At 40.6% G+C, this 17,123-nt stretch overlaps 1 protein-coding gene across 1 annotated transcript; it reads left to right on the top strand.

The window, feature by feature from the left end:
- Positions 1-7,141: 7,141 nt before the first annotated feature.
- Positions 7,142-11,340, top strand: LOC143511865 (G-protein coupled receptor 183). The gene is made up of 3 exons (XM_077001543.1): positions 7,142-7,187; positions 8,739-8,792; positions 9,332-11,340. Exon 3 carries the CDS (start codon positions 9,338-9,340, stop codon positions 10,370-10,372), a length of 1,035 nt encoding a protein of 344 aa, XP_076857658.1. The 5' UTR covers positions 7,142-7,187; positions 8,739-8,792; positions 9,332-9,337; the 3' UTR covers positions 10,373-11,340.
- The last annotated feature ends 5,783 nt before the right edge of the window (positions 11,341-17,123 follow it).

The following is a 17,123-nucleotide window of genomic DNA, read 5'->3' as shown; positions in this document are numbered from 1 at the left end:
ATTTACAGCAAACATGTGGTCTCCAGGTTTGAGGAGAATAAACATTTCACTGCACACGTACCTCAATCTTAAATCTTAAATCCAAGCTTGTATTCAGGTAACAAGCTATTTGATTCCCTTAATAAAATAAAACACAACCGATGTTTGGGACAGAGGTTTTTATAGATGGGTCTGTAGTGGTCCATTTAATCAGATTTTTTTCCCCATCGAATAACCTTAAAACATCAAACATTATAATAATAAAGGATGCAGTACAATTCACAGTTGTGAGGACCATGTCAACAGATACAATGCTCATATATTTACATGTCTACGGTATAACCTCAGGCCTGGGCACTTTGCTTATCAATTATAGTTAGTATTATGATCATCTCTCTCTCTCTCTCTCTCTCTCTCTCTCTCTCTCTCTCTCTCTCTCTCTCTCTCTCTCTCTCTCTAGATTCTTCTAACCTTTCCACCTCATCAAATAGACAAGGACAATATGCCACCTTATTTCGGTATGTACCATGCTCATGTGATCTCTGAACTGATAGAACCTCATGCATTATTCATGTTCTGTTCTGCATAAGCACCCCCCCCCCCCCCCCCCCCCCCCCCCCGTCATCCTTGTCACTTACATGGTCAACATTATGAAATCGGCTTGCCATAAGCACGGCTTCACACAGTGGTCACAACTGGCTAGTTAGTAAGGACACGACTTGCACTGGGGACACGCACCACATGCCACTCCAGTGACCCGTGAATTTTGAAAACACGAAAACACTGACAGCAAAACGACTGACGTAATTGTCTGCTTATTAATACATTTTTCGAAGCGTCTTGAATCTTTTCTTTAAACCTGTGACTGGATATTTATACAGCCATCATCAAACAAAGAGAATGTGCAAAGATAATAAAAATGGAAATGTATTTACCTTAAAAAATGACCACACAAAAACAGATAATAGCAAGAAGAACCGGTCTAATCTGATATTAGACCAAATAAGTCAAAGAAGATCTGTCAAGCCATTTATTATATAAAGTAATTAGCCAATAATGGTTTTAACTAATAGTAAATAATCTATTTGATTCATAACATAACATGTCTTTGCCTTGCCATCATGTGTACTCTAAAGCTAGTGCCATTATTTTGAAATTAACAATTGAGCATAAGAATCTGTGTACTGAAGGAACGAAGCCTGATATTTCTGTCATGTGATCAACAGATGGCCTCTAATCTCCTCAAGGCCAACCAAGATCAATTCACACCATCCCTAAAGTCGGCAACTTTGTATCCATCCATCAGCTCATGGAAAATCACATAATTAACACTTTAATGTGTCCAAGAAGGCAACTTTGCTCATTCCCCATGGCACACCTGAAGAGCCATATAAAGAAGCAATTACATTCGCACCTATTTGATATAAATATCCTCCCTCTGTAGGCATGAGGATGGTGTCAGTGGAACATTTGTTTTTCATTTTGTCACTGAGGGCTGTTCTACAGGAGTGGAATTGTGACAAGGTGTTAAAAATGGACACCAGCCCGCAGCAATTTGCCCCTGAGGAAAGTTTAGCAGTTTAGCAGATGGGGGTTAATATAGCGGCATATTTATCTTCTGCTGGACAAATCGACTTCACTGAGCCTCTAAACAGTCAACATCTGTGATTATGCAGAATGATTTAAGTATAGACAGTATTCATTCTCCATTCCCCATTAATTTATTCATTTATATAGGTGTTTCTTTATTTCTATTATTAATAAATGTGCATTATGCCCAATACATCTTTCATGCTGTTTGCACCATTAGGCTAATGAAACTCTTAGTTAACAAGAGCCTTAAGGTGTGTTCAGACAGCCTACAATCTATCTGTATACGCCGCAGTTTACAAATGAACTTCATGTGTCTGTGTTCTAACAGCACAGGTCTCAAAAGTATTCAGGTATTTTGATTTTACTCATCATCCACATCTCTGACATATATAAACCCAAAAACAGATCGACGCACGTGACGTGAGGATCTGGAGTTGAGCCATTGCACGCGAGAGCTTAAGCAAATGAGTCACGTGCCGTAACGTATGCGCGAGACGCTAGTTCTCCCGACGCGCGATTCTCCGGGGCCACGATGCTGCGTGTCTGGTGGCGCGGAAGGTTGAAATACATATCACTAACACGGCCCGCAGAGCAAGGGCCTTTCCCGTCGCTGACCTGCCGAACCGGCGCGCAGGGACCGCAAGGAGAGGCCGGCTTATCGGAGAAGCCTTAAGTTGTCCAGTTGTAACCCCCCCTTCCCCACTGACTTTGATTGGGCTTAATGAGCACCTCGCTGTCACCACACATTTCCAACAGGCGTGCACTTGTAGAATCTGGCAGCTACGTAACCTGACGGAGTCCTTGGAAGTCCTTAACCCTACAAGAGGTTTGACATCACCGCGGTTCCTCACGTTCAAGCAGCCTATAGGCGACGCAGGAAATACACTAAGAAACCTCAGAGCATATGTTACATACTCGACCTTAACACCTCATACATAATATTAATCTAAAGCTAAAGAGAGATTATACACATTATCTGAATTAAGTCTGCCAATGAAGCTATGTGTGAAGTTCGAATTAGGATAAGACTCACTCCTATAATTTCTAGGATAATGCTGTAAGCGGATCAGACCCCTTTCTTTAGAATCTTTTTTTTTTATTGTCTTGTAAGCTCTCCTCTCATGTAGTTTTGATTCTTGCTGTTGCTTGTCGATTTCGGCCAGTCCTTGCACTCTGTGTTGGACAATCTCACAAGAGACACGTCCAGACCCAGCGTCCACTCCAAATTCCTGCCGTGCACCCTCGTGGAAAACGGCATGAAGGTTTACTAAACACACCGTGGCTGTGGCACCAATTACAGTTAATATACATCAAGCGGCTGAAGCGGGGGCCCAGGAGCGAACTGGTCACTCCAATGACGCCAACTGTCACTCCGTTAGCCAGTAAGGAGCCCTTAGGATAATTAGTCCACGTTCTGCTAAGGAAACAATATGAACACAGCCAGAATGACATCCACAATACGGGCTCTTGCTCAGATGACCTGAAAACCAGCAATAGGCACAGGCATAGGCCAAAGAACAGAGCGCCATCTCTGAGTGTGAACATGACGCAGGTGTACCGACCGCAAGCTTTGTTCAGGACGTTAACACACTGTGGTGTAGAAGGCAGAACCCAAAACACAATAACTGCTGAGGCTGAGTTATTGTGTCTGGTGGTTGGGGTTTGGGTCTAAAAGTGAATCCCTGAAGTGCAAACTGATCTGTAGAACATTATTTATGTAGATCCTCCTTCATTATCTTGGTTTTATGGGCCTAATCAGTTAGTTTTGCTCCTGGCTTTGCTGAGGACTAAAGCAAAATATCTTCATTGCAAAGAAATGCAAAACTAGCTAATGTCAGTGAGGTTTATGAACGCTGTACAGCTGTACAATTACAAAAGACCTCTTCACTACTTATCCCTTAACTCTGGCAACTCAAAATAGAACAATATTTAAATTTCTTTCGAGTTTGTATGAGATTCTTGTACAAGTCTAACAGGTACAATGCAGTAATGGACACATGCATACTCTGTGTGTATCATATAATCATACATGCATCATGCATTTACTCTAGAAAAGAACTCTGAGGAGCAACTATAATGATGTTTTGATGACAATAGCTAACCATAACGAGCTGTTACCAAACCAAAGGAATAAAAAATACTTGTTTTTGAAAATGGTACTAATCTGTATTATTTTGTCCAATAGTGACAGTCTTCACAATATATATGAAGTAGTTCATATGTACAGAACACAGTTTAATTACTTCATATGTTAATTTCTACATATAGTCTCAGTTCTTCATAATGACGTTTTAATCGTACTGTGAAAGTAGATGATATTCGGAGAACAGTTGTCGCTGACAGAATTTGAGGACGGAGAAAAAATAAACACGGACAGTCACGCTTCTGACACGTAGTAAAGTGTGAAGTCATCAGCAATTCAAGAAGGCATTTAGTTATAGTATCTGTCTCACATGTTAGAAAGAAAGAGGTATAACTGTGGCAAAGGACATAAATCACAGGCCCCAGCTAATGTGTCCTTTTATCTGTGATGAAATATAAATATTGTTTGCAGTCCCATATATAACAACAGACATCATTAGCTGGCAGAAATTCACAGAAATACTTCCTGTTTCCTTTCAGTCTTTCTCTTTTTCTCTTTCTCTGTCTCACACATGCGTGCACACACACACACACACACACCTCGTGGCAGACAGACGGGGCATGGCTCATCTGTGTGAAGCCAACTGGCTTGAGGGCCCTGGGAGCTGAATAGCTGCCCTCCCGCTGGGTGCAATTGAGAATCCAGACCTGCTTTAACTCCTTCCACGGCCCAGAGCCAGGCCTGGCAGACGCTGTCAACCTATAGCACTGCAACACTACCAGCCCACGGAACCACAGTGTCTGGAGTGTGTTTGTGGAGCTGTATGTACACACACAAACACACACACACACACACACACAAACATATGCAAACATGCACACATGCATGAACATAGTAGCCTAGAACGTATTGTGCTGTATTCTATTCTATTGCATCTTAGTGATCAAAAAGTCGTTTAGAAAAACTGTAAAAGGTGTTTGCTTTCAAATGTACTCAAGTACCAAAAGTAAAATAATGTGTTTTATATACATATTAGTATATTAGTTCTATTGTGTTATAATATTTTTTTATTACAGTGATTTATAATTTTTTTATGATTAGGTACAAAATATTGCAATATTGCTTTCTCAAGAAGTACAACAGCAGTACACTCAGAAACACTGTGATCACTGTGAATCGTCAACAAGACTGGCTGTTATACCCCAGAGGACTCCATCTGCCCCATCTGCCCCAGCTGGAGCGTTCTGAAGGCGACCCTGTCACCTGGGCTCTGAAGGATGGTAGAAGTCTGCTCACTGTTTCGCCATTTCATCTCCTCCTTCCTCCTCTTTCCACATTCTGTTTAAAATAGATTTGAGACAGGTCATCTCAGGGGCAGGAAGAGGCAGGTGGGGGTTAGATATGTGGGAGTGGATGAGCAATCGTAATCTTGTGATGTCTTCTGTTGAAGTATCAGTATGATGTGCAATTTAGATTAAAAAAAAATTGATTATTGTCAAAACAATGTAATTTCAGGTAACTTCTTTAGACACCTGCTCTTCCCTGGTTTATATCACCAGCCTTTGAATATTCAAAATGATTTCATCATGCAACAAATGAAAGTATAAGAACAGATTCTTACTACCGTCTGACTGCTGTCTGAGACATATGACCTACTCAGGCATGAACCAAACACAGCGTTATCGCTTATGTGCTGTTGTTCACAGCTTACCCTCACTAACCCGCGTGACCTTATCAGTTCCTGCAGAGAACGAGAACGCGACATGGTGTATGAGTCACTCTTGCTTTCCTTAAACGTGTACAAGTTGATGAACAGTTGCCATAATGAGCTTCGTCCTTTACGTGTCCGGTGTGGATATGTGGGGACGAGACTACACACCAGTTTGTCCTTTGTTAATGTGCACAAAATAAAGGAGGGATTTATCCTTGATTTCTTGATACCTGTGGCAAATTGTAGGACACCGCAATTTTCATGACTTTCTTAGCCAGCATAAAATACAATCAGAAGTGAAAATTTTATAAAGAAAATGTACTTGTATTTTACATTTTACATTTGTATTTGGGTTGGAGCAAGGGCATAGATGCTTAACAAGGCAAAAAAGTTATATATTTTCTATTAAATGTATGTAAAAAGATAAGTATATTCTGTGCATACAGTGGCATATGCAGTGTCTTTGTACATAGATTTAAGCCAAAACTATATGTCTTTGTAAATTTAAATGAAGAAAGCAATGCAGGAACCTAGTGCTGGCTATAGCTGAAAAGTAGAAACGGGAAATATTGTTTTGTTTTGCTTTGTTTTTTCATCATTACCAAACAGCAAACAGAAGAGTAGATGAGATGAAAAGTCGTCGTTTAATTTCATCTGTTATATCTTCGCATTCTCACTCCACAAGGAACCATCCACGATTTTCCCTCTTGTGTTTTTCAATAAGAAGTTCCCCCTAGTGGCTACAGCTGGAACAAATATTTTATTTGATGAAAAGGCGTATGGATACTGACAAAGGTTTATTGATATGTAGCAATCAGTCATGTGGTATTAATCATAATTAGACATGTGCGGTCTTTTTCTTTAATGTTGTTCCATGCATAATTTTGAAACAGAACAAAGTGGTATCTGTAACATGCAGAATAAAATGGCCACAGTTAGTAAGGTATATTTGACATTTGGCATGGCATTTTCCATTGTATGAATAATTACTGTGATCTGTATCTTAGGTGTTGGACCCCTGTGTGGATGACTGAGCAGCAAAATATGTAAAATAACTCTTGGACTAAATAATGCAAAAGACCTTATGTACTTTAATGAAGATAAGCAGCCAACAGAATCGATATATTTAATTTTAAACAATATACACAGAAAGATATCCATTATAAATACCCTGATGTCGTTTCTTATACCTCTATAACTGCCATAGCATAAACAGCAGACATGACTTGTGATTGACTAGATAACATGAACCTTCCCACCAAACCTCAGACAAAAATATTTGGTTCATGAGATCTAACGTGGGTGAACTTAGGTATTTGGTTTAAAAAAAAAGGCTTGGCGTGATTTCTGATTATTTATTTTACATTTCTAATGACTCTTGATTTAATAATGAGTAAATATAACCTAGTCACAATCAAAACCTAATATAGTTTCAGTACTTTCTAGGCAGAAGCAGTTGCACTTGTGGAGGGATGTGGCGTGAACTCTCACAAAGAAGATTTTACCTCGCAGGATGTTTGAAGCGTTTGCAGCAGCGTCTTATCATGTATAATTCCCTCCAAATCATTCTCACCGACTCCCCTCCCCTCCCGAATACACAGAAAAAGGTCAGATCTCCGAGAAGTGACTTTCATGAACATCTCACGCTGGGTCGTCACTTTCAATATCTGAAAACCTTTTATGTCACGGAGACGTCGACGGCGCGAGCGCACGTTCAGACACGCGGCGGCGCGAGCGCACATGCAGACACGCAACTTCGCTCACGTGTCCTGTAACTTTCTGCACACGGTGGCGTGATCTGAGCCGAGGTGATACAGAAAGGTGAATTAAATCACGCTGACAACATCTCTGCTCACAACTCCAGTGTTTTATACAGCGGGGAGACGCCGTGAGCACGGCTGGCTTTCTTTTTTCAGTTTTTCCAACTTCTCCTGTTCTTTGTTAGCTTCAGGACGTCAGCAGGGTTAACCCTGTGTTCTTTTGCCGTTTTCACTCCACGCATTTGGGAGATTTGGGCCACTAAGTGTCCAGATTAGTTACACAAACAATCAAATATCCAGTGTTGAGGTCTCCAGTTTGGTGGAGAGCTGCAGATCGCCCCTACTGTGGGAGCAAAATAGCGATGTCGTTTCGTTTTGCAGTGCGATGATTATTTAACTCTGGGCTGTAGATTAATGGAGCGTGAAATCTAGTGTAGATCTGCGGGTCTTAACCTGCAGGTGACACTGCCTACATGCCCACGTGGCATGACCGGAGTCCTTCTCGTCATAACTGCAAGATACATGTGATGATTTGTGACCTTTCTCTGCTATTAGAGCTATCTGCTTCATTTAGCTACAGTGAAAAACAATGTAGTCGACCAGTATACGCACAGGCCCATTATTAATTTTTTCTTCTATTGTGCAATATCGTTTCCCGACCACTAGAGGTAGACATTTCTGCTGTCATGACTAGCAGTCTTATCCATCATTCTGTGGAGACTGTGAAATAACCACTTCCTTCTTAAATGTATAGTGGTGATTATAGTGGATTTTGTAACAAGAATAATTGTGTTTAGCATAATATTAATTAAATTGTCATAAAACATATTCTGTCTATTGCCAGTAAATATTATCACACAAATGGAAATTGAAATCTCTGAGGTGCGATGGTGTTGGTTACACGTGGCCTTGATCTAATCTAATGTGGTTTATTTTTTCCGAACATACCAATCTGAGAGTCTAGCAAATGATTCTATTCTGAAACAGAATATTTTCAGTCATTTTGTGAGTCATTTTCTCCCGAGTACAAGCAGGTTTGTCCACATGCAAACTCCACATAGCCCACTTGTGTGCAATGTTTCCAACTGTAAAGCTTTGTTTTTTAATTGCATTATTATGAAATGTTTTTTTGTACTCTGTATCTATTGCGGTAAACCCTTTGGTGTGTTATTTTTTTTCAAGCATGCACCTTTACCTCAATATCCTTAGTCTAAATAGGTCACTGCTTTAGCGCCAGATGTCTGTGGTTTTCACATGACAAATAATATGAAACTCTCATAAAATGGGTGAAATCAATTATTCACTAATTTAAATTGTAAAGCAAGACGCACATGGTCAAGACAATGTAAATAGTTCCAGCTAATGACCACAATCAGATCTACATTTGAAACTAAGATCTGAGACTTAACCTGGACTTTCTGTGACTAAGTGTCGATGATTGATAGCGCAAAGCCGATTCAAACCGGAACGTGGTGTAATCTGTAGCGTTGACAAGTATGAGAAAGAAGAGCTGCACGGTCCTGGTGAGTGAAGTGGGGGTGGTCTGTAGAGGCCACGCTCAAGAAAGCGTCTCGCCAGTGAAGTTCACGTACTCTTCACTACCTTCTTGCAGAGAGAGGACCATCTGCTGAAGCTCTGAGGGATCCATCACTTTGCTGAATTACCTGTAAGTAATTTGAAGAGGATTTTTTATTTTTCTTTCTTTCTCTCATCTATGATTGGTTGCTTGGGAATATTGGTAATTGATACAGATAATTGTCGTGTCCCATAGGTGTTAACAGTGTTACTGTTTCATGTTTAATTATCGTTCTCAAAATGAATCTGAGATTATTTCCTTCAGTTTCTGACTAATAGTCTGATAGTCTGATTGTGTGAATTATGTGTGACTTGTGTATTTGTGTGTTAACGGGCCGCCCAATGGAGGATGGGTTCCCTTTTGAGTCTTGGTTCTCCCGAGGTTTCTTCCTATTCCCCACCATCATAGGGAGTTTTTCCTCGCCACTGTCGCCTTTGGCTTGCTCATTAGGGTTCTGGACCCATAGTATTGTTAACCTTGTAAACCCTGTAAAGCTGCTTTGCGACAACTTGAGTTGTTAAAAGCGCTATACAAATAAACTTTGATTGATTGATTGATTGATTAATACACTTTCATGAATGGCATTTATGGTTTTTTAACATTATTATTTATTTATTTGTTTGTTCCAGAAAAAAATGGCCAGTCAAGCTCCTTCAGTGTCTTCTTATGTGACATCAAATGAAAGTGCCCCCAACAAGAGCTGTGATGTGTTCATCTACAAAGAGGCGGCTCGGATCCTCTTCCCCGTCTTCTACGCTATTGTGCTTGTCATCAGCATCTCGGGCAACAGCCTGGTCCTCTACCTCTCCTGGCAGAGGAAGAAGAAGTTCAACTCCACCTCTCTGTACCTGATCAACCTGGCTATCTCAGACACCCTCTTCACGCTCGCCCTGCCTAGCAGAATCACTTACTACATCCGTGGGTTTGACTGGCCCTTCGGAGACCTTCTCTGCGGCCTGACCGCCATGGTCTTCTACTCAAACACCTACAGCGGCATCGCTTTCATGTCCTGCATCAGCGTCGACCGCTACCTGGCCATGGTGCACCCACACAGGTGCCAGAAACTGAGGAACATGAGGGTGGTGCGATGCGTCTGCGTCCTGGTCTGGGTGGTCATCATCTTGGAGACGTCGCCGCTGCTCTTCAGAAGCCTGGTGAAGGAGTTTGAGGGCCAGCGAACATGCATGGAGTACTCGAACTTGGTTGATTCTCCCCAGGTGTCGTACGCGCTCCTGTTTGCCTGTGTGGTTGGATTCTGGGCGCCGCTGGTCCTGATCCTGGGCTGCTACAGTCGGATCCACTGCAAGCTTTCTAGGATGGCTAAGGACAACCCCGTGACCTCCAGGTCAGGGAAAAGCCACAGAGCCAAGAACATGATCTTACTCATTCTGCTGAGTTTCATGCTGTGCTTCGGACCCTACCACGTGAACATCATGCAGTTCATGGTCAGGCGTCTTCTCCTCGAGCCTTCCTGCGAGGAGAAGAAAGCCTTCAAGATGTCTCTGCAAGTCACTGTGTCCATGATGAACTTCAACTGCTGCTTGGATCCTGTCATCTACTTTTTCGCCATTAAGACGTACAAGCAGAGAGTGATGAGTCTGTTCAAGGGTTACATGCCCACGTTGCTGTCCTCCAAAAGCATTCCAGAGAACAGCAGCAGTAACACCTGAGCGTCGACCTGGTTTAGCAATGGGGTCTAAACTGGGGTCTACTGATTTCCATAGATGGTTCATGCCTTAGTCCAATTTAATGTGTACACTGTCAATGAGTCTGTTTTAAGCTTCCTTTTGATATGTTCTTGCAATGATTCAGTCATAAAATCCTGGATTGTGCTATAATGAGTAAATAGCACAATATACGTCCTTCTGCATTTCATAAGAACTTGCACACTTTTTTATCAAGAACTACTGAAAATCGAGACGCTGGTGCTGAGCTCGGTGAACTGATCAAAACAACACTGACTTCTCTTGCAGGGACTCTGTTTAGGTGTTAAGCAGTGTCTCTAGACTAGAACTTTGTGAGCTTTACAATCTAAAATTAAATTTAAAAACTGGAGGAAGCATTTTTATTCAAAATAACACCGGAGTACACCCGAGTTCACAGCGCTGTTATAACAACTGCCAGCTAAACTATGTTAACTATGTAGATGTCTGCACAGGACAAAATATCTCAATGACGTTTTAGTAAATTGATTCACTTTTTTGACATTTCAGCAAAGCCACATCAAACACCAAATCTTTTCTCTCTTCTCAAGAATTTGTGACACACATCTTAAAACTCCCATTAAAACATTAGCATGTTGTAGCTTTGTCAGGTACAAGCTTATGACTATTTGACGTGGAGACGTAGTTCCACTCTGGTTTCTGTATTCAGACTTTTTTAAGAAACGTTTTCATTTTCTGTTTCGTTGTTTTATTCTTGATGGTTGCTGTGTAGCTTTGCGGTACGACTTGTATTTAAGGTGCTGAAATCACAACAAGAACGGTACTAGCTCAGCGGTCAAATGACAGGACTGAGATTTGTTGCATCTTAGATGCTCTTGGAGTTCAGGTGTACCGGGTCTGCTGACGTTTTATCAAGCTCATTTTAACCATGCGATAGTTCAAGTAAATAAATATTTTTTGTCACATTGCTTGGCTCATTTCTCTTTTCAAAAATACCCATTTTAATAAGCATAGTAAAACAGGCAGTCAAAGGTCTTTAGACTGAGTTAGAAAGTCAACTTAGGCTACCTTTAATATAAACTATTTATGTAGCTATAATTACATGCAATCCATGGATGAAAGGTTCTATATGAAACTATATGATAAGACGTTAGTCAAGAATTCCAAGAAAAAATAATTCAAAGAATTCCGGACCACACGTTGCATTTTTGATGTATTATTCACACTCTGAATGATTTCTTAGAACCATTATATTGCAAAAGCACCTGCAGTTTTGATATGCAAGACATGAGAGGGAGAGAGCACTCTGACACTACTATGAATTTTTTACCACACGCCATGAAGTCATCCAGGAGGCCAGGGTGCAGGCGGATGTGAAGGTGTGTAGGTGTTCCACTCGAGCCCAGAGCCAGCTCTGTCAGCTTCCCCTGGCTGGCCTATTTTGCCAGCGTTAAAGGGTTCTAAACCATGGCATCTTAACCACAAACACACAGAACTTCGCTTCCCTTTGAGCTGCAGCAGGTGGTCCGCTTTTGCTTCATATATCCACATTTCTATATATAGATGAGCTTTTTTTAAGTTTATGCTGCTTTCTAAATAAGCAGGCTGCGGGTAAGGTTTGGTGAGAGGTTGCATTTCTGCCTTTGTTCTGACAAAATGTTCTAGATCAGCTTGTAAATACTTTGTAAACAAATGAAAAGTTTGGGTATATACCTGGGAATGTTGAAGATGCCTGATCTCCTCAGGTGACTGCGCCATCACTAGAACACTGCTCAGCCGGGCTTATCGGTTCAGAACTGTTATTTGCCTGGTTTCTATTCAATTTTTTGCTGCATGAAATCGGCTTTTAAGCTTGTTGGAAAAAAAAATGTATCACAGGGCAAAAGGGACTTTTGGGACAGGATGAATGTGGTGTATTGTGGCACATGACGCTGTAAAACGAGGTGTATAATGACCTTTAATAACTGCATGGCAGCCTGTCATCCCTATGTTTGGTCTGGGCTCTGAAAAAAAAGGTTTGTTTTAGTTTTTAGCGACTAAAGTTCAAGTTGTGGTCTACTGAAAAACGTAGTGGCATTTTGATGATATTAAAATTATTTGAAATTGACAAATTTACTGAATGTATTAAATGATTTATTAATCATGTAATTTACACAAAATATTAATTCTAGGTTTTCCTCACCTTATACTGTTTAGATAATTTTTATTGAGATTGCTGTGTAACTCAAATCTTGTTTGTGGTACTTGAAACAAAGGAATGCAAGATGCTTTTCTATTACTAGACAATATAATTCTGCTAGAAAACGGTTAGTGAATTAGTAATCTACAGCAATAAAGCTACAACACACATCACTAATCAATCAATATACCCAATTATAATTACTTGAGCTTTGTGAATAAACACAGACGCTTGAAGGGCAGGGTGCCTTGTGTAGATTATGCTGTAGATACTTTTATGTTTTACATTGTTTGTTTCAAAAGACATGAAGACAATATGGATACAATTCGGTTAGAACTAATAGCCCACAAACAACACACCTTAATAAAAACACCTTATTAAACTCTATGATGATTTTAGATCTATTTTAAAGTCTGAAGGTCTAAAACATTAAATAGCAGGTCAAAAAGCTGGCACTGAACACCAGTGCCACAGGGGCTGAACTGGGCACCAGTTTTCAATACTGGGCCCTTACCAAAACAGACAGACCAAAGAAAAAGAGCAAGAAAAGGCAGATTTGTGTAATCGTATCCTGACTAGCAACACCTTCAACTCTTTCCAAACTATGACCTTATGAAAAGGGCCAATGTGAATAGTGAGAGATCTGACACTTAATAACGGGTGCTACTTCTGTCAGTGTTTCAGTACTCAGAAACAGGAGGTCAAATATTCAGCTTAAAGAGCACAAGGAGTATATACTTACAGTAATATACTACAGCAGTAGAAGTTTAGGTGTGTATGTGATGGTTTCTTTTTTAACATCCACAGCTTTGCGCAAGACGTCAGAGTTTATGTTTTTAATGTTTTGTAAACTTTGAAAAAGACTCCCATGAACATAGAGAAATTATGATATGGGTCCTTAAATGCTATGCGTAGTGCTTTACTATGATTCCTTAAATAAATGCATATTAGCGACAGTATTGGTGCCCCCTTGTGAAAAAATTATAAATAGCAATCCCTCGTAAATGAAGATGAGTAGGGATAATAAATGCAAGCCTCTAAAGCTCTTCATTGGAAACAAAATTTTGATGCATAAATTCATAATCAATCATATATATTTCTCTTTGGAAAGCTGTTAAGCTACAGAGTCATGTCGTGTGTTTTGCCAGCAGGGAGCGCTATTGTGCAATTTGTGCAGATGGAAATTCAATCTGTGACTATGTGCGTGGCCTTATTTTATCAAACGATATGGAGTTATTTTGGTAAGTTGACAGAAATGAGTCTTTATTACAATAACATATCAAATTTAATAATTATTCATATCAAACTTGAATCACAATTCAAACCTTCTAACGTTGATAACTGTATAATGACTCTTTAGGCCTATACTGAATAAAAGCTAAACAGGTCATTTGTAAATTAGACCATGGCACAAAAGACTCGTTTTTCAGAAATCACCCTGCACTGCATGTAGAAGTCAGCAAAAACAGCTGCAAACAGTTGCTTCCTGCTGAAATGCTGTAAGCTTATCTTTGCCAACCAACAGTAGCCGCAGAGGCAATAATCTTTTTTTTTTTTTTAAAAAAGCCTTAAGAAATGAGAAGAGAAAAAAATAGGAAGTCTTAACAGTATCCACCACATCTTCCACCAATGCCGCGTTACACAGACAACTAGCCGAGTAGACCAGAATGTTACAGAGTTCTGGAGCTGCTTTGTTTTTAAGGTCCCTCGGTATTTAAGATCAGCCTGTTAGTGACTTGTGACAGCACCACAGTGTTAGCATGAGCTAAAAACACGAGTTAACACATGAGCTAAAAACACGAGATAACACATGAGCTAAAACGTGAGCTAAAACGTGAGCTAAAGCATGTGTGAGCTTTTGCATTGGTTGAGGCAAGACTTGAACCATCTACCAACTCACACCCCACTCACATCATCAATCTGATTTTACATCCAAGCTTAAGACAAATGTTATCCGCTAGCAGCCCCAGAAAGGGCTGCACTGGTGTCTAGACATGTCAATGTACCTGTAGTGTGAGACTGATATAAGTTTTAAAAGACAGTGATAAACTTAGTGTTAATGTTTGAAAACCATTTCGGTTTTAAATTAAAAAATCTTTCTTCTTCACTTACAAACAATAACTTTATGCTAACTTATTGACATACACGCAGAGATGCAGTCAGGCTAAAAAAAAAAACCAAAAAAAAAAAAACCACTTCATTATTGTTAGAGGCAAAATGCTAAATTTCCATATGCCCTGTTGGCATGAACAGCTGCGAAGTTCAGCAGATACCAGGCAGGTTATCCTCTGCTTAACAACTTCCCACTCTCGAGTCCTTGGCTTGTCACTGGCTGCCTCTCTAAACTACACAGAACTGACATCACTTTCATTGCTTCAGGATATCACCATTCTGCAAAAATCTGGAGGATGGTGTATTCTTGTCGAACCACACGCACCACCACTACTGTTACTACTAGTAGCACTTCTATTACCACTACTACCACACCCACCACCACCACTACTGTTACTACTAGTATTACTTCTGTTACCACTACTACTACCACACCCATCACCACTACTGTTACTACTAGTATTACTTCTGTTACCACTACTACTACCACACCCACCACCACCACTACTGTTACTACTAGTAGCACTTCTGTTACCACTACTACTACCACACCCACCACCACCACTACTGTTACTACTAGTATTACTTCTGTTACCACTACTACTACCACACCCATCACCACTACTGTTACTAATAGTAGCACTTCTATTACCACTACTACCACACCCACCACCACCACTACTGTTACTACTAGTATTACTTCTGTTACCACTACTACTACCACACCCACCACCACTATTGTTACTACTAGTATTACATCAGTTACCACCACTACTACCACACCCACCACCACTACTGTTACTACTAGTTTTACTTCTGTTACCACTACTACTACCACACCCATCACCACTACTGTTACTACTAGTAGCACTTCTATTACCACTACTACCACACCCACCACCACCACTACTGTTACTACTAGTATTACTTATGTTACCACTACTACTACCACACCCATCACCACTACTGTTACTAATAGTAGCACTTCTATTACCACTACTACCACACCCACCACCACCACCACTGTTACTACTAGTAGCACTTCTGTTACCACTACTACTACCACACCCACCACCACCACTACTGTTACTACTAGTATTACTTCTGTTACCACTACTACTACCACACCCATCACCACTACTGTTACTAATAGTAGCACTTCTATTTCCACTACTACCACACCCACCACCACCACTACTGTTACTACTAGTATTACTTCTGTTACCACTACTACTACCACACCCACCACCACTACTGTTACTACTAGTATTACTTCTGTTACCACTACTACTACCACTCCCACCACCACTACTGTTACAACTAGTAGCACTTCTTTTACCACTACTACCACACCCACCACTACTACTGTTACTATTAGTATTACTTCTGTTACCACCACTACTACCACACCCACCACTACTACTGTTACTACTAGTATTACTTCAGTTACCACCACTACTACCACACCCACCACCACTACTGTTACTACTAGTTTTACTTCTGTTACCACCACTACTACCACACCCATCACCACTACTGTTACTACTAGTAGCACTTCTATTACCACTACTACCACACCCACCACCACCACTACTGTTACTACTAGTATTACTTCTGTTACCACTACTACACCCACACCCACCACTACTGTTACTACTAGTAGCACTTCTGTTACCTCTGCTGTTACTACTAGTAGCACTTCTATTACCACTACTACCACACCCACCACCACCACTACTGTTACTACTAGTATTACTTCTGTTACCACTACTACTACCACACCCACCACCACTACTGTTACTACTAGTATTACTTCTGTTACCACTATTACTACCACACCCACCACCACTACTGTTACTATTAGTATTACTACTGTTACCACCACTACTACCACACCCACCACTACTACTGTTACTACTAGTATTACTTCAGTTACCACCACTACTACCACACCCACCACCACTACTGTTACTACTAGTTTTACTTCTGTTACCACCACTACTACCACACCCATCACCACTACTGTTACTACTAGTAGCACTTCTATTACCACTACTACCACACCCACCACCACCACTACTGTTACTACTAGTATTACTTCTGTTACCACTACTACACCCACACCCACCACTACTGTTACTACTAGTAGCACTTCTGTTACCTCTGCTGTTACTACTAGTAGCACTTCTATTACCACTACTACCACACCCACCACCACCACTACTGTTACTACTAGTATTACTTCTGTTACCACTACTACTACCACACCCACCACCACTACTGTTACTACTAGTATTACTTCTGTTACCACTACTACTACCACTCCCATCACCACTACTGTTACAACTAGTAGCACTTCTTTTACCACTACTACCACACCCACCGCTACTACTGTTACTATTAGTATTACTTCTGTTACCACCACTACTACCACACCCACCACCACTACTGTTACTACTAGTATTA

This window comes from Brachyhypopomus gauderio, chromosome 4 (assembly GCF_052324685.1).
Source record: "Brachyhypopomus gauderio isolate BG-103 chromosome 4, BGAUD_0.2, whole genome shotgun sequence".
NCBI lineage: Eukaryota > Metazoa > Chordata > Actinopteri > Gymnotiformes > Hypopomidae > Brachyhypopomus > Brachyhypopomus gauderio.
This window is presented reverse-complemented; position numbering and strand designations above follow the sequence as displayed.